This window comes from Crocodylus siamensis, chromosome 4 (genome assembly GCF_052110815.1).
Source record: "Crocodylus siamensis isolate JL-2025a chromosome 4, ASM5211081v1, whole genome shotgun sequence".
NCBI classification, from domain to species: Eukaryota; Metazoa; Chordata; order Crocodylia; family Crocodylidae; genus Crocodylus; species Crocodylus siamensis.
Window position 1 is genome coordinate 203,371,346 of NC_143398.1, and position 18,858 is coordinate 203,390,203.

Consider the following 18,858-nt stretch of genomic DNA (forward strand, 5'->3'; position numbering starts at 1 on the left):
CAGGGCACCACCTATGTCTCTAAGGCATTATAGTTCACTCCTCTTATAATATGGCCACCTGAAGGGCAGCAAGAACACGTTGAACAGAATTTTAGAACGTGATACATACGCTCTCAGTTGTGTTGGTGGACTGATGATCAGAGTTCATTCCAACAGTGCTTTTAAGTGCAAGACACTGAATGGTGTCATTGCAAAATAGTCCCAGTGATTCCTTTCCAATCTAGATGGTGCATACTGTTGAAGAGGGGCAGGGAAAGATGACAGCATTTTTTCTAGGAGACGTCTGAGTATAGCAAGGAATTTTGAATTATTTGGGAATACTGTTCTTTTTCTGTATATTAAATCTGGTTCCTGCTGGGAAGGTAAATATCTGATTAGTTTGTCTGTGGATAAAAAGTCCTCTAAATCAGTGGTTCTCAACCTTTGGTACCTTAAGTATCCCCTGCCAATTGACATGGCAAAAGTGAAACTGGAAATCGCACCGTGGCACTTGCCGTTTTGCTGGAGCAAGCTGAGTCCCACTTTTTCCACCACGGCCCAGGGCAAAGCAGCCTGCATGGGGCCTCCCTCCCTATTCCCCAGCACACTGATGCTGGGGAGTGAAAGCCGCACAACACCGGACCCGGCAGGAGGGGCAGCAGCCGGAACTTCTGGCCTGAGCAGGCAAAGACCAAAATGCAGCACCAGCGTACCCCTTGCCCGTGTCTCGCGTACCCCTGGGGCTATGCGTACCACAGGTTGAAAATTGTTCTAAATCCTCTGCCAGGTGATTTGTGGCTCTGATTAAGCAAAAGAGCAACCTAGCTTCTAGACTCTTATAGCACTTCAAAGAAATGTAATTTATAAATAGTACCTGTAGTCTCCATTTTTGCATGTGAGGAAATTCTCTTAAGATTCTGTCTCATGATAGTGTTACAATATATAGTGCCAGTCTGGTTATAATACAAAGAGTAGGACTCCCAAAAAGTTGGTGTCTTTTGAGAGTTTTATTTTACATATAATATAGCATCTGTCCCATGAAAAGAAAAGGAAAGTAGGCATGGGTTCAAGATACTGGGTTTAAGAGACAGTCGCATTGAAAATTAAATTTTAAAAGTAGTTAAAAATGGGTTTGTGTGCTGTCCCTGACCTTGAATCCTTCCACCAGTTTTGGTGGATTTACAATTCCATGATCCTATTTTTTAATATTTTCTTTTCTCCTATTACTTGTGATAACCCCATAAAGAAGCAAGAAAAATCAGCTCTACAAGGAAAGCTACATAAGTAGTTTCCTTAACTGCTGTCAAAAGCATAAAGTAAGCTAAGTTGTAAGAAATAAGTTCTTTTTCTGTGATTTATTTTTCACCTCTTAAGTATTACTATTGCACTAGCTAAAAATTCAAACAAGTGTAATGCTAAGGTAACGGTACATCTTTAAGCTAAACAAACTATAAAGGAAACTGTTTTTCTTTTCTGTCATGTATAATATTAATACGTGGAGAAGTTTTCTACGATCTCCTTACCTCAGCACACTCGCAAATAAATGTAGTATGCCCTTGTTTTGTAGACTTATTCAGGATTTCAGTAAAAATAATGTCCTCAAAAAAACTGTAGAGATGAGTATTAATTATGATAATCACTCTAGCTTTTAGTAAACTTAATATGTTTTTGAAAAATCAAGGTTATTGTTCTTTCATTGATTATCAGCTACTAGTATGTCATTTGAAAATTTCTGTGACATTATTTATTTATATGTATGATACTCTTTATTTTGCTAGTCTGTGTTGGTCAGTGTTGGGGAAATTCCTCATTGCTTTTTAGTATTTCCTATGACATTGAAAGTTGGAAAAGTGAAACACTCAGGCAGAGAACCTAACTGTCTCTACAGAACATGATGCAGTACCTTATTCTTTTAGTGAGGCTGTGGCAGGTCTGATGTCAGTCACTTCAGAGACCTTTAGACCTCAGTGCTCATTTATTGCTAAAATGTACCAGCTCTGCTCCTGCATTATGAAGATCATCTGTCAACACTTTGAGATATTCTCCTTTGTTATTAAGCTTGTGATGCTCTACACTGTCAGGTTTTTTGCCAATTATAGTTAAGGTACAATGGTGTATTCACTGGATCAAAGTCTCACACTGGCGGTAGAGGAATGATTTGTAAGTCTTTATTCATCTGAATTGTACAATAGAATACCTGAGGAATGCAAATAATCCCTCTAAGGACTCAATAGAAAAGCTGTTAAAATGACAGTGTAAGACTATTATTATTCTGAATTGGTGTTTTAGCCAAAGTAATTATTTCTTATCTTGTTGTTCCACAGTAGTTCTTAGTTTATTAGTTATGATGACCATATTTACAAAACAAAATTTGAATCCAATTTTAGATATTATTTTTACAGATTTCACTTTACTTTGTGTGGTTTATGCTTTTATTCAGTTGGTCATGTGGTACATTATTTAATCAATCTAAAAGTCAGCTTATTAAATGTTTACTTTAAGAAAAAATAGTGTATACGCACTGAAGTACAGTTTGACTAGTAGAATTTTTAGGTAACTTTTTGCGTAAAAAGCCAGTGCATGTCAGATGTGGCTTTTGATACCCATATAATTTAAGTTTGTTGCTTAATATGTCATTTCAGAAGTACTTTATTTTGAGGTTAAATGTCCTACGAAATTTCAGAAATATCAATTAACTGTGATTTTTGGTTTAGACACACTGTAGTATTAACTGTCCCAATATCATTCTTTTTTACCACACTATATTTTCACTGGATAACTGAAAGAAATAAAGACTTGTATAATGAGGATTGAAAACCACTGATGGCGTATTTACATAAGTAAACGATAGAAGACCAGCCTTATATAACAAACGTGTGAAAACTGTCGAGTGAACTTTTATATTCTTTGTCCCATCTAAAACCCTACTCAGTGGGCCATGCACTTAATCTCATAATAGCTCTGATCCCCTGCTATTTTCTTTGACAAATGTGTGTTGATGAACTTGTGGTTTAGTTCATTTTTTTTCTGAAGTGACATTTGCATTGATTATTTAAAGGATTGTAGGCCACAGTTTCAAAGCACTTTACCATAATAGCTGTTAAAACCTTAGTCTAAATCTTGGAGATTAGTAGGACTAAGAATAAGAACTCAGCAAGTGTAAAAACATATGCTGTATGGGTGTTTTAGAGCTGAAACATCTATAGCATCCACAATGCTATATTGAATTCTACACCTCTAGACTGCAAGAATATTTCCTGTACACCATACCTGTTATGTTTACTCCTGAACATATAAGGCTGTCATTCTTTCCATTCACACCTGGTATGAAATATTCCTCTATACATAATATTACCTGAATAAGGTTATGTTTTGGTAATTTATTAATGTTTCTGTTGCATTTCAGTATAGAGGAATGTGGCTGTATTTTTACTGTTAAAATTCTTGCAGTGATATTGTATTTCCTATAGTTATAAATGTACAAATTTACAAAGATAGAAACAATAAAACACCAAACCTTCAAAAACTAGTTTTATAAATCTAAAGTTCTAATCTTGCAGTTTTGAATGCGTAAAAATTGGATTACATTAGCTCACAAGGAGCAAAACTGTAGCTGGTGTTGTCAGTTATTGGAAAATGGAGAGATTTCTTCAGTTCTTCATTTAACAAAAAAGTAAAAACTATCGCTACTATTGAGGGGTATTCTCCTGAAGAGGTAATGGAGGGGTGGGACAAACCAGAAGAGACATGCGATCTTGTATTCATTAGCTGTGATATACTCCAAGATCAATAGCCAGCGGTACCAGGGTGCTGCTTGCTGTATAGGAGCTGATAGAGTCTGGTGTTCTTTCCACCTGAGTATCAGCTGCTTTAAAAGTCCCTGGGACACAATCATAGAAGCCAAAGTCAGAGGAAAAAGGAAAGATTTTATTTTACCTTATCATATATTAGGACTGTGACTTGGAAGTAAGAAAAAATCAGTTTACAGAAGCTGAAAGTTTTATAGAATCAAGGTGCTCCAACTTGCATATCTCTGTTATCCAAAGATTTTGTTATTTTCTAAAATTATTCATATTTCATATATTTTAAAGTAAAACTAGATAACAGTAAAATATTAATAGAGTACACCTGAAGCAATTACTGCCTGTTAATGCCTTGACCTTGGAAAGCAATACACAAAAAGATGGCATCATAAAACCGTGCAATTCTTATGAATATGTATGTGCTACTTGATAATAATGAATGTGGTACAGTCATGCATGCACTACAAGATAATGTTGTGCCCTTTTTTGTCTACAGGTTGATAAAAATTAAAGAGTGGGTGGACAAGCATGACCCAGGTGCTTTGGTCATTCCTTTTAGTGGGGCCTTGGAACTCAAGTTGCAAGAAATGAGTGCTGAGGAGAAACAGAAGTATCTGGAAGAGAACATGACACAAAGGTTAATTAGCATTCATTTTCCCTACACTTTATTATCAACTATTTCCTTGCAGTAATTTAATTGCTTGCGCTGATAGAATAATAAATGACAGAGTAATTACCATTATAAAGAGAGAATCTTCTCCTTTCTTTACCATGAGACAGAGTGAAAAGATTTATTTTAAATTAAGTTTTTAACTGTCATCTGTCATCTCTGTACAGTGTTTTAATTATAACATAGGTATTAGTTATGTATATTTTTGAGAGAGAATGATCACCAAAACTCTTTCTTCATCCTGGGGAATGGGGATGGTGGAGAAAAATTTGCCATCATTTTTCTGAATATCTGTAATAAATTTTTCCAATATTGAATTTCAGTCAAACAGTTCAGCTTTTATGACCTACAGTTCTGAAAATTGCATGAGACCAGAAGTACTGTGTGAAAGGATGATTTAAATTTACCCTTTCTTTTTGTGTGTTTTCTGAATAGACAAATCAAAATGCTGTCTTTAAGATAGTATAGCAAAAAGTAATTCTTCTGAAAGCTTTTTCTTCTTCAACTGCCCTGTTTGTCAACACGTTTGAAAGTAGAATAGGGGGAAGAGCCCATGTCTTCCAAATGTGTGATGCTTTTCCTGCAGATTGATTACTGGAGGCATTTAGCTGTTTCTTGTGTATATATTGAATGAATTGGTTTCATTTTATTTCAGTGCTTTACCAAAGATCATTAAGGCTGGGTATGCGGCACTCCAACTAGAATACTTTTTCACTGCAGGCCCAGATGAAGTGCGTGCATGGACCATCAGGGTAAGATTCATACTTATTCATCAGCTATATCCAGTTCCACACTATTGAATTCAGATTGATATCACTGACTTTGAAGTTTGTCATGGTGGCGGTTAGCTAGTCATTACAGATGAGGTTTTTGTCCAGGATAACTTTAATTATTTGTGAGCTGCTGAACAGTGAAAGTGGAGCTGCATTGATTGAGGCAGGTAACAATTGATTCTGCCTATTACATAGTCTGAATTTCTTCATCCTGTAGAATCTGTCTACCCTCCTCCTGTGGTCAGAGATAAGACGTACCAGTATTGTGCTTGCTTAATCTGTGTGACTGGGTTTGTCTGCAGTGAAATTGATGTTGCTTTTCATTTTGTATTCGCTAAGTTTGTTTGGGTTGCGGGTGGTTCTTTCCTCCTTTGCTTTGCTCGGATTACATTTTCAGCAATAAAAGCAATATAACATCATTATACTCCTCATGGATACACAGTTGAGCTCAAAAAACCTAAAACCAGTGTGTAATAATTCATATCTTTTACTGATTTGAATATGTGGAAGTGGTTAATCTTGATAGTTTTCTCTGTGGTTCCTAGTGCCAAAAATTATATTATATATATTTTAAATATTGATATAGGCTGATTACAGCCATAGAGACTGACTAATGTATTCCCAGAAGACAATAAGCTGTGTTGTAGTGGTTTGCTTTTGAATGTAAATACTATATTCAAAAGAAGAGAATATTATAGAGATGAGTATTGAAAAAATATTGTGAAACGCCCATACTTACAAACTCCATATTACAGATTGCAAAAATATCAAGTTTTGGAAGTGGTGTGTGTTGTATGTCTGTGTTAGTGCTGTGCTTTGATTTATGTTTTAAAATAATTTTTGCTTTCAAAAACTGCTGTAATTCCATTATTTTTATTTAATGTTACTATGGCTGCTGAAGCATTTCAACAAAAATTTAAAAACAAATTTTCTTACGTATGATAGATATTATTAACTTTTTCCCCCTACTTCACCCTTTTAAGTGATTATTCTTAGACAGGGTCTTGTACCTAAGTCCACAAAATACCATCAAAGCATGCATGTTTTGCCGCTGTTCGTTATTTGCCAGGTTGAAAAGCATTTTCTAAAAGTCCAGTGTTTTCAGTAGGAGCAATGCTTGCCCTTTACTAGAAAAATTGAAAGCTGGTTTATCTTGAGACTGATTGTAAGTATCTGTGATTTAATGTGCTAAGATATTTAGTCAGGTAAGCATCAGTGAGTAGCCATATTAACCCAATACATCTTTTATTGTAAAAACTATGCTTTACAGTGTCAGACTCTTTAGCACTTTAACATGCTTTATTAAGCAGCCTTTAGGTCGCCATTATTTCTCAGATTTCTTTCCATGGTTGTATGTGCACAGAATGTATGTCCTGTAATTTAAGATATGCAGCAATCATACTGCATTTTTTCTTCTCCATGAACTTAAATTCTCTTGTGATGGTTGCATGAATATGTGCAGTTATAATTTTAATTATTGAATTTTAGATGTAGTAGTGGGTGACAGCTTTTAAAAAATATATATGCATTTGTTCTATATTAAGACTTGTTAAAATAATTCTGGAAATAAAGTCATATTATCATTTGGTTTAAGCTACATAGCAATGTATTTTTATGGTTCCAAATGTATTACTTTTAGAGATTCTGTAGTCTGTGTGAAAAGCAGAGAATGTATATTTAAACACAACTGAAGTCTCTGGTAATACAGTTTTAAAAATTACTTAGAATTTTATGTTCCTTGGATTCTGTATGGAGAACTAGAGATCGAAATGAATCCCACAACAGAATGCAATCACAGCTTCTAAAATCAATGCTGCTTTTGATAACCATTAGGAAAAACAAAGCTGCTTTTAAATATCAGTTGGTTTATCTGTGGTACAAGCATCTATCTGTGTCCCAATATTGAGAATTAGTCAGCTGTGTGCTTGACATTTTAACTGATACGAAACAAAGTTTCAGCAGAGCCTGAAAGCATACTAGAAAGGAGAAATCGCTCTCCTGTAATCAATCTTCTTAAATGCAATTAATTTTCTTCTGGTCTTTCTTTGACAGAAAGGGACGAAGGCTCCTCAGGCAGCAGGAAAGATTCACACAGATTTTGAAAAGGGATTCATTATGGCTGAAGTAATGAAATATGAAGATTTTAAAGAAGGAGGTTCGGAAGCAGCTGTCAAGGTGAGCTTCCCCATATTTTCCTTCTCCCCTCCTCCATGCACACCATTTTCCCATTTCAAGTCTGTTTTTCATTGGAAAGAAGTCCCTGGTGGTAAGTAAATCTGACAGTCACCTCTAATAATAGAGCACAGATGTATTGTCTTTTTATACTTGTGAAAGAATTAAAATACAATAACTTAACTAACAAAGATGTGACAATTTTAGTAACCAAGATATGGTGGCTAAGGGACTGATTTGATTGTCAACATTAAGAGCAAGAGTTGTTCTTAACTTTTGCATGCATTTATGGTTTTAGCTATTATATTTTAATAGGAAGGACCACGCTAGTGTTTTGGTAAGATTTAAAATGATTTTGACTCTATAGAATCAGAAAAGATATCTAACTTTCTAATTAGTTTAAAATCACTAGCTGTCTGCGTTTTTAAATAAAAAGTAAATTTATTTTCTATTGTCACTGAAGCCATTACCATACAAATTTCTAATCCAAATGTTTAAGGAACTACATTATTACAGAAGTGCATTTTTAAAGTAGTGAAATCTAATCAGGTTCTGGTCACAATCATTAAAAGCATAACATCTACCATTTCAGTTTTACCTTGATAGCTGAAATATTTTCTGTCTGAGGATCAAATCTATCTTTCAGCATCCTGATTTTATAGTGCCCCTAGTAATTATATGTAGCTTGGGAAACTATAGCAGACCAAGTTTTTTGGCTATTTTTTACTGATTAGGCACTGAAAACTTTTTTCCCCTTCTGGTACTTTGTAGTTAAGAGTTTTATTAAGATGAGAAATTTTATCTGCTTTCTCAACACTAGAGGGCAGAGACTGATTGGGTGCCCAAAGTTGTGCCCTTATTACAGCAGATAAATTAAATCTGATTTGCAGTTATTAAACATGGGGATAAATTAGATGTAGCAAATCAATGCCTTAAGAAGAGCTATCCTGTTTTTTATTGCTATTGTATTTGTTCAGTTCTTGCTTTTATTAGAAGTGAGCGATATTTCCCTTTTTCATACAGATTTGATGGGTGTTGTATTGCTTATGTAGCATTGCTGACATTTATTTAAAGGTGTATGTTAAAATTACAAATTATATAAAAGGTTAGTTATTTTAACCCACCTCAGTATTTGATAGTCCCTGTTGTATTGTGTTAAAGAATTTGAAAGGCTTTGCCTCATTGTTTGCTATTTGATAGCTTGAAAGGTATGCAAAACTGTCATTTCAGATTGAGCTTATTCTTAGGAGTATCGCTAAGGAAGATCATACTGAGCAGCAGGGCTTTAATAGGTCTGTTTGAACCCCAGGAAGTGAAAAAAAATCCCACTATAATTGGTTCATTGTGGCATGTGAACTATCTTCCAGAAAGGGAAGTGGAATTACAGTGGTACAACTAAGCCACAGCCATAAATAAATCTAATGTTCTAGCATCAGAAACCTTGTTGTGTTGCTGAGAATTGAATTATGCCAAGAGTAAGTTAAGTACCTCATGATGTACAGAGCTTAAGAATCTGCCTAAAACAATGTTATATTAGTACCTATTACGATCATGAATGTTTTTATTTAATTTTTTATAATGTAAGCATCCAGAAATGTGAGGTTTTGCTAAAAATATAAAATTATAACAAGATTTTGGTACAGATTTATAATGCATCAGTAGAGTATGCACATTTGCATTGCCAATAACAAACTTTTTAAAACTGAAGTAAAATAAAATCTTTGTTTTAAAAAAAATGATATTACATGGATCTTATTAAATAGACTATCTTGGGCTATAAGCAATATTCATTACCTTACATTGCCTTTCTAAGCTGAATTTGGATGCATTTTGGAGTAATCCAAAATAACAGTAGTAATGAGAGTTGCTTGCTTTGTATGTTATCAAGTTGATCGATTTTTAAGTTTGATTTTGTGTGTCTAACACCAGTACAGCATAACTAATTTAATGCCAGTGCTGTGAACTATACACTGAATAGCTCTGTGTGGGCTTTGTAGTCTACAGGGATATCACATTATTAGCAATCATATCTGCTTAGGCAAAGCTGGCTTCTACAGATGGCTGCTTTCAAGTGCAAATGAACTGGTTAGACGTGTCTTGTTTAATACATACTCAAGATTCACAAATGGGTATTGATTTTTTCAACCAGTGTTTCTGATAGCAATGGAAATGGATTAAATGGTCTCTAGAGAATTTAAAGGAACACTGTCACTTTTAATTAATTGTAAACTGGTGAAAAAAAACCCCAAACAAAACACACAAACTTACATTAGTATGTCAAAATGTATTTAATTAAAGGAGACTGACTATACAGTGTGCAGTGGTATGTTAGAAAAAAAATAACATTTATTTTGTGTAGACCAAGTTATTTGTAAATATGTGTGAATAATTTATGTATTAACTGTAGAAATTCCATTTACCTGTGGTGTAGCTTACTGATTTTTAACAGTTTTATTAGTGCTTATATTACCAAATAATCTAATTACTCTTGACTTGTCAGTATTATTGGGCTCTTCAAAGGGAAGACCTACTAATATGCCTTGAGAGTGAACCCTTTATAGTGTAAACCCATTTTCAAAAGAAAAATACAAAAACATGCATAAGCTTTTATTTCTATATTAATAAAGTGTCAGATGGGATAAGGTAATTACTGTGGCAGTAAGTGTTTGTTGATTGTGCAGGCTGTTACATCTAAGGTTTACTGTAGGTTAGAATCACCGGTTGTGCCATTGAACTCAAGAATGACAGCTACAAGATCATTGAGCTTCTAGATTCCTAGACAGCAATATAGGAAACATGTTGCTCTGCAGAGCAAGTTTTTCTGACAGAAAGGTGTTAAAGTAACTATGTAGCATTAATCTGATCTATTCTGCTGTAACTAAGGTCATTAGTTAACAGCTTTCCTGTAATGGGAGCTTAGTGTGCCACCACTGTGACAGTGTCATTGAGAATAATGGCACAGTGAGGTCTTGCATGGAAGCATTTTCCCTTGCAAGAGGAAATTTCAAAACAGGAAGGGCTGTTGAGCTGGAGCAGTGGCTCACAAGTTTTCTATGTTGTAGGTCCTTTGGTTAAAAAAAATATATTTAGTGATAGAAAGCAGACCACCTCCCCCCAAATTTTGACTCGATACCATCCCTGTAGCTAGTAGAACAGTTGGCTTAATTTTTAAAAAATAGACCAGAATTGGAGAGGAGAAAATTAATAAGCGTTAATGGATGTTGATGTTTAGTAGAGTTGCTGGTTATTTTGTATCTGCTCTATTTATTTCTTTTTCCTGAATAAAGGAAGTGGAGAGTAGGATAGTACCAAACCTCCTTTAGTCTTCTCAGCTTTCTTCTTCACCCCTACCCTTGCAGTTATGTCTATCCTTCTCTGTACTTGATACGCTTCCATTTTTTGTATCACCAGCAAATTAGATCACAGTTAAATTACTCTAAAGAAATACCCAACAACAGCTCTTCATTTCCTGTGCAAAAGCATAGAAGAGTGCTCTGCTTGAAAAGGCAGGCATGCACAATTACAACTTTTTTGCATGCTGAGCCCATCTTTCGTTTTTAACTCTATTTTATTTGATGGAAGAACATCAGCAGAGCACCTGGAAGGAGTCTGTATACTATTTGGTAGCCATACTGCTAAGATTTAAACCATGGGTTGATTGTCTTCCTCTATGACTAGTCTTAAAGTGATGATGAGCCCCTGAAGAAATTTTAGAAGCAGGAATAAAACCCCTAAAAGCTAAAAGAAAAATATTTTTAAGATGTATTTTATCCACTTCTATCTAACGAGTTCGTGTTTACAGGCAACATAGAAATGTAACATTAACAGCATGTAATAAAATCTAATTTCAGCGGAGGGGAGATTATGACTGTTTGTAAAATCCAGTTCCACCAAATCAAGGCGTTACAACTGTCAGAGTCGTCATTTTTTTTTTAAATTTTGTTTTAACCAAAATTTATAATACTTTTAAATTGGGGTTTTCTTTTATATGCTTGTGGTTAAAGTAGTAATTCATTTCTTTCCTGTCTTTTCTATTTTCAGGCTGCTGGAAAATACAGACAACAAGGCAGAAATTACATAGTTGAGGATGGAGATATTATCTTCTTTAAATTTAATACACCTCAGCAACCCAAGAAGAAATGAATATCGTATGTTGTTCATTGATCAGAAATAAACTGTGCTGCTTCAAAAGGCATATGAATTTTTATTTAGACAGGAATATCTGAAAACAGAAAACATACAGTATATATCTAGGGAAAAATCCCCACCAAATTGAAATTACTTGTTTGTTTTGAATTAAAATATGGCACCTCCAGTGAACACGCAAGTTCACTAAATGTGAACAGCTTTGAATTTCAAACGATTAAGACCCTGCTCCAAATTGTAGAAGCTTTTCAGGAACCATATTACTCTCATGATACTTCATTAATCTCCATCATGTATGCCAAGCCTGACACGTTTGACAGTGAGGACAATGTGGCTTGCTCCTTTTTGAATCTACAGATAATGCATGTTTTACAGTACTCCAGATGTCTACACTCAATAAAACATTTGACAAAACCAGCCTTGGTGTGTTTGGGGATGTCTGTATTGACTGACTGTGGTGTGCTGAATGTGATACGGCACCTGGTGGCTGCTGATTACAGAATTTTAAGACATGTGTATGATACAGTAACTGGCAGTATGGGGCAGCTGCAATTGTATCTTAAAAGTGTGTCTTTCATGGGAACTGGAAGATTAGGATGCCACTGATTTGTCTCAAAAAAGTTAATGAATTTGTAGATGGGCATTTATTGAAAGATGATAGTAATGATAATAAAAAGGACACAGCATAAGTGATTTTGACTGCTGAGAGCAATATATGTGTGTGTGTGTGTATATATATATATAAAATTTGTTTTCTCTTTGAGGCTGGAGCTTTTTTGCTTAGATTGTTTTGAAAGGAGTATTATTAAATTGTGGGGGTTGACCAAGTGGAGTTTGTTGTATGTAGCCTTCTCAGATCAAGTTTTCAGCCCATTAGAAACAGACATCTACTTAAAAGTGGAAAGAGGTAATCACTCTAGTCTGTAGTCAGGCAAAAGGTGCGGGAGAGTGGCATCTTAGAAACTAACTTATTCAGAGGGACATGAGCTTATGTAGACAGCTTACTTTGTCAGATGCCATGAATGGACTTTCAGAAAACTGGGATACTAAATAGAAAAGAATAAAATCATTTAAATACAAAGGATAGGAAAAGGGGGGCGGAAAAGAGGAGACACTGCAGAGAGAAGCAAAGGTGGGTTGAAGAGATCAAAAGGGATAAACAAAGTAGTTAACCCATTGAGGGACATGAGTTATAAAAGCTAAAGGAAGTTAAAAGTTAAAGGAAGAGGCCAGTGTCCAGCCATGCGATCAGTTCTAGTGATGTAGATTGCCTCTGTAGCTACTTGCACACCCCTTTAACTATGACCAAGAGCTGTACTCTCTGGGTATTGCCGATAAATATATTATTAAAATGGGAATAAAACTAAAAGCTTAAGTTTAGTCCTGCAACTGCTTTTGTGGTGCAGTGAAGTTATTGGAGGTAGCTTGCTTGTCTTTGAAAAATGCATCCTAGCACATTAGAGTTGCAGGTATGGCAGGATCAATGTTGGTGTAACAGATGGTGATAATTCCCAGGGCTCCTAAGTGTGGCCTTCCTGTGCTTGATTTCTTCTATTAAAAACTTGGAAAGAGCAACTGGTCTGTGGCAATTCATGCTGTTTGTAAGATAATGGAAATGCTTGTAATTCTATTTACAGTGCTGGTGAGCTCCTGTTATGCTCCCTTTGAGCCACATTTACTCTCTCCAGCAAAGGACACAGATCAAAGTCAGTGCCACAGGATGACTTACTGTCCAAACTAGGGCATCACTTCCTAAACTGCACTGGGGAGGTGGGGAGGTAATGCATGTGACCCTCATTTTAAAAAAAAAAGTGTGTTTTATTTCTGTCACTCAGGGAGATGGGCGAAATGAACACACTAAAGCAAGGTTGGAGAGGCTACAGCTCTCTTAATATCAGGACTCAGGTATTTGCTTGGCATCCCTAATACAACATTCACAGTAGCATTATTTTAATACTATATAACCTAAAGGAATTAGGATAACAAGCCTGCACTGAGAACAAATCCATGATGAGGTAACTAAAGCAATTTTATTCTCCTAGAAGTCAGAGTAGTGGGGACAGCAGAGTGGATCATGCCAGGTTTTAACCAGAGTAAAAAGTGGAGTAATAGCCAGAGCTCCAGGAAAGCCACTTTTTAGCTTTAGTGTAGGAACCTGACACTCCTTTTGCAGGCCCACTCCAAAAACGGTACAAACTTTGAAACAGCTTCCTGACGCCTGAGGAATAAGTTTATGTTCTGTCCCATTTGACACTTTTTAGGGTGTCATTTTAGTAGAGCAGGAAAGTCCAAAAGGTAAAAATACAGCTTTATACAAATGAAGAAATATATCTGAAACAATAACTGCATAATTTATCGCTGCCTATATTTTGTTGGGTCTTTTGATTATATTTAATATTTAACTATACAAACTAACCTGAACTATTCTGGCTAGAGTTTTTTTTTTTTTCAATGCAGTAGATTCTGCTCTTTGTATTGTATCAATTATCTGCACATTTTTCCTGAGGACAAAAACATTTTCCATCCAGTTAATTTTGACAGATTATTTCCATATTGGCTTTTAGCATCTTTCAATTTATTGCAGAAGGCAACACTTAAAAAATGAACAAGTTAGTCTAGTGTTCTTCAACCAGGACACTCTAGGGTGCTTTAAGATCTTTTTAAGGGTGTTGCAGGTCCTGTGCAATATTAGCACTGTACAAACACCTGCACACAATTTACAAGATATACCCAGAGATTTCAAATACGAATCCCTAGTGTCGAAAGCATTCTGACCTGCTGTGGTCTGAGTTCTTTGCAACACAAGAGTTGCTCTGTTATTTCTCTGTAGTCAAAAACTAAGTGAAAGTTAAGAGTTGGCATTGAGTCTTGAATCTAAAAGGGGGTGCCTTGAGTCTAAAAAGATTGAGAACCATAGAGTGAATTGAATAACGCAAAGATTGAGCAGCATATAGAAAACAATTCCAATCACAGAGGACAGTTTTTTTCATGCTTCAGATTAAAAAATATTTTTGTACTTTGGTGAATGCCTATATATAGTTTTGGGTTGTTTTATGTTAATAAGCAAATCTCACTATTTTGAGGTATACTTCACATTTTCTGCCATTAATCTGGCCCATCAGCCCCATTGGATCATTCGTTCGGTGGCAAGCTTAAGAGATGTGTTAGCTATGGAGTTTTCTTCACTGTGTGCAAGTGCATAAAAAGTAAGTGCTAGGGCATAATGAAGCATAACAGATTAAACAGCAATTTCGATATTTTATTCACTCACCAGCAAGAGCTTATAAAAAGCGTGAAACAAATTGTGGTCCAGTGCCATATTGTGATAGGGGCGTCCACTAACTATCTCTGCAGGGAGTGGGGGTGGTGGTTTCCCCCTCTGTTCTGTTTATTAGCATAGTCTGCTCACTTGCATAATTGTGTTGAGAAAAGGGGATAGTCCAATAGTAGGTATTTTCCTTATCTATCAATATATTCTAGAAATAGAAAATGAATTGAGAAGTTTTGCCACGTGTCTTCTCTTTCAAGTGCTTGTTTATAACCTTGGTCCTTATTATATTTTGGCTTATTAATTGGATTGAAAAGCTTCTCCCTTTGAATAATTAACCTAGTCCACTTAATTATTTTAATTGATCTTTTTAAAATTACATTTATTAAAAGCATGCATGGTCTAATAACCTTTGCATCTCCGACCTGCAGTGCAGCCTGGCAGTGTTGCATTAAATTATATTGCACTTACAATCCTTATTTTTTGCAGCAATAATATAAATTTGAAGGGGTTAAAGATATGAACTCCTAACAGTTTCTAACTCCAAACATTTCCTAAGTCTGTCTGTTCCTGGCAATGAGGCGCAGTGTTTATGAAGAACAGCCAATTTCCTCTGTTTTGTGCCACATTAGGGTGATTCCCTAGAAGAACCCCCCTGTCTCAGGGGATCAATTCTCTGGTCCACGTAAGCAGCACGGGCAGGAGGGCTGGGCCCCCAGATCTGGACTTAGGCAATTGAGCAAAATATAAAAGTATTGGTTTCTGCAATGTGTTCACTTAAATTGGGGGTGGGAAAAATATGGGTTGGATCCAGCCCACAGAAGAACTTTGTCCGGCCTGCGGCAGGTCCCTCGGTCCCACCTGGCCTAGGCATCATACAGCCTGTAGTCCATCCTGCCACCCCCAACCACACAAGGGGCTGGGGTGGCTCTGCAGCTGGCCTGCATTTCTAGGCAGCCCAGGCGTTGCTTCATCCAGCTGCCACCACCACTGACCACCGCTGCTGGCCCCAGCTCCATTGTACTGGCAGGGACCCATGCACCTGGGCACAGCCCACCCTGCACCTGCTCCAGACAGCCTGACTGGTGTGGCTCAGTTCTGGACCAGCTGGGACTAATGCACAGCCCTAACCCTGGCCTGCCCCACCCCAACTCTGAACTGCCTCCCCATTATGGGCTGCAGTGGTGACTGGGCAAAAGCTGCTGTTGGGTGTGGGGGAAAAGCATCCACCTCCCCCTTGTCACTGCCAGGACCTTGCTGTGGGCTCCCAGAGCTGAGCTGCAGAGCTGGCCAGGTGCGGGCTTCAGGTGGCTGCAGCAAGAAGGGTCCAGCAGTGGCAAGGGGAAGGGTCACTTTCCCCTGTGCCCAGCAGCAGCTTCTGCCCAGCCACAGCCACCGCTGCTCATTGTGGGCAGGCAGTCTGGGGTAGGCCAGGGGTGGGGCTGTGCACATGGGTCCCAGCTGCTCCACTGTGGCTGAGGCAAGTCTGGAGCGGGTGCAGGGCAGGCTGGAGCCAAGGCTCAATGCAGGTGCAGGGGGGGAGCTGTTGTGGGGACTTTTGTCTAGCCAGGCCTTAAAAACCTCCAAGGATGAAGGTTCTACAACCCCTCTGTTCTTGTGTTTTATTACCCTTCTAGCAAGAACATTCTTCCTCATATCTAACCTAAACTTCCCTTGCTGCAACTTGAGACCATTGTTCCTTGTTCTGTCATCTGCCACCGCTGAGAACAGTCCAGCTCCATGCTCTTGAACCCCCTTTCAGGTAGTTGAAGGCTGCTATTAAATCCCTTCTTAGTCTTTTCTTCTGCAAACTAAATAAGCCCAGTTCCCTCAGCTTTCCCTCAGAAGTCATGTGCCCCACCCCCAAACCATTTTTATTGCCCCAAACTGGACTCTCCAATTTGTCTGCATTCTTTTTGTAGTGGGGGCCCCAAAACTGGACATAGTACTCCAGGTATGGCCTCACCAGTGCTGAATAAAAGAGAATAATCACTGCCCTTGCCCTGCTGGCAACACTCTTACCAGTGCAGCCCAATATGACGTTAGCCTTCTTGGGAACAAAGGCACGCTGTTGATTCATATTCGGCTTATTGTACACTGTAACCCCCAAGTCCTTTTCTTGCAGCCAGTCAGCCCCCAGCCTATACCAGTGCATGGGACTCTTGTGTCCGAAGTGCAGGACTTTGCACTTGTCCTTGTTGAACCTCATGAGATTACTTCCAGCCCAATCCTCCAATTTGTCTAGGTCACTCTGAATCCTAGGCCTACCCTCCAGCATATCTACTACTCCCCGCAACTTTATGTTATCTGCAAACTTGCTGAGGATGCACTCTATGCCGTCTTCCAGGTTGTTGGTGAAGATATTGAACAAAACTGGCTGACCCTGGGGTACTCCACTTTATACCAGCTGCCAACTGTCGGGGTAAACCGAACAGAATGAATCGGGCTCCAAGGTCACGGTGGGCCAGGGTGGCAATCAGATACAGACAGGTGGGATTATTGGCGTGGAGTCAGGAGATAGGGACCTGTAGTGGATTTGAACAAAGATGAATTTATTTAACTTACGCTTTAGGCGTAGGCAGCGATGTCTTCAGTTATAGTATTAACAACAGAGAACAATGAAGGGGTCTGTTGGCCCACGAGGTTCCCCGACAGGGCAAGCCTTTCGGATAAGTCCCAGGCTGGTCAACAGCTCATAAACGGGGTAAACAGACAAACAGAACTGTAACACGTAGGTCAATAACCGGGGTCGTGATGCCAGTCCAATGGACAAACGGATGGTTGATGATGAAAGCCAAGGTCGAAAGCCAGGTAAGTAGAGTCACGTTGAGGTACCGAGGGTGATCCGGAGGCGAAGTCAAGGCCAAAATGAAAACAGTCCAGTAACCAGAGAATCGTCAGTATAAGGAGAATCCAAATCGTAGTCAAGGATGGCGAGAAGTCAATTGAAAGCTGAATAATCAAAGCCGCAATCACTATTAGTTAAGGACACAGAGTGCCAAATCGAGGGAGGAGATCAATAGGCCTAAGGGCCTGACTGAGAGTCCCTGGAGCACCAGCCTCTGTCTCCAGCTAACGCAATCTCCCCCCGAGGGAGGGGCTCACTGAACTTTTATCTGAATTTAGTGGCCAATCAGAACACTCTCCGCAGAGAAATTTCTAGTCAGATTACCTCGTGTCAGGTTCTGACTGAGCATGCTCTCAGTCAGAAGCTGACACAATCTGAGCATGCGTCTGTGGGGAAAGTAGGTCAACAATGATTGACAGGTCCGCAGGTCACCCAGGGGGCAAGGGCTGGGTGAGCCTTGGAACTTTCCACTCAGAGTCCAATATGCATGTCAGTCTCAATCTTCTGTGTTGGCAGCATTTAATCAAAACTTTACTCTGACACCAACTAGACATCAAGCCATTGATTACTACCCTCTGGGCATGTCTACATGTGCATTTAAGTGCTCCTAAATTTAAAGCGTGTTAGCTTAATGTGCATTAAGCAGGTTTAGGCAGGCATCTACATACACAGGTGTTAAAGCACATTAACTCTGTATGGACTGACGTGGGACTAAAGTTATTCCCACACACACAGCGTTAATGTACTTTAACGCATTTATGCATTCATTAATGTGCTTTAACTATGTATGCCTAAATTTGATACCTGCATTTGCAGGTATTAAATTTAGGTGCAACTGGCCTAAATTTGTCATTTTTAAAGCACATTAAGGGGGGTGCACGTGTAGGTGTGCACCTTATTGCACCTTAAATTTAGGTTAATGCACCTTAAAGCCTCTCATGTAGATGTGCCCTCTGAGTCCAATGCTTTAGCCAATTTTCTGTCTACCTTACAGTCCATTCATCCAGCCCATACTTCCTTAGCTTGCCTGCAAGAATGTGGTGAGAGACCATATCAAAAGCCTTGCTAAAACCAAGGTACACCACATCCACTGGTCTCCCCGCATCCACAGAGCTAGTCACCTTGTCATAGAAAGCAATCAGGTTGGTCAGGCATGACTTGCCGTTGGTGAATCTATGCTGACTGTTTGACTGACTCTC

At 38.1% G+C, this 18,858-nt stretch overlaps 1 protein-coding gene across 2 annotated transcripts in view; it reads left to right on the plus strand.

Moving 5' to 3' along the window:
- The window catches only part of OLA1 (Obg like ATPase 1), a 176,762-nt gene extending 164,802 nt beyond the window's left edge, over positions 1 to 11,960 (plus strand). For both annotated transcript variants that reach the window (XM_090045451.1, XM_090045450.1), the window contains exons 8-11: positions 4,279 to 4,419; positions 5,108 to 5,204; positions 7,278 to 7,400; positions 11,439 to 11,960. In XM_090045451.1, coding sequence (XP_089901577.1) covers positions 4,279 to 4,419; positions 5,108 to 5,204; positions 7,278 to 7,400; positions 11,439 to 11,540 — 463 coding nt within the window. In that variant the 3' untranslated portion in view covers positions 11,541 to 11,960. The remainder of the gene's footprint in view (positions 1 to 4,278; positions 4,420 to 5,107; positions 5,205 to 7,277; positions 7,401 to 11,438) is intronic.
- The last annotated feature ends 6,898 nt before the right edge of the window (positions 11,961 to 18,858 follow it).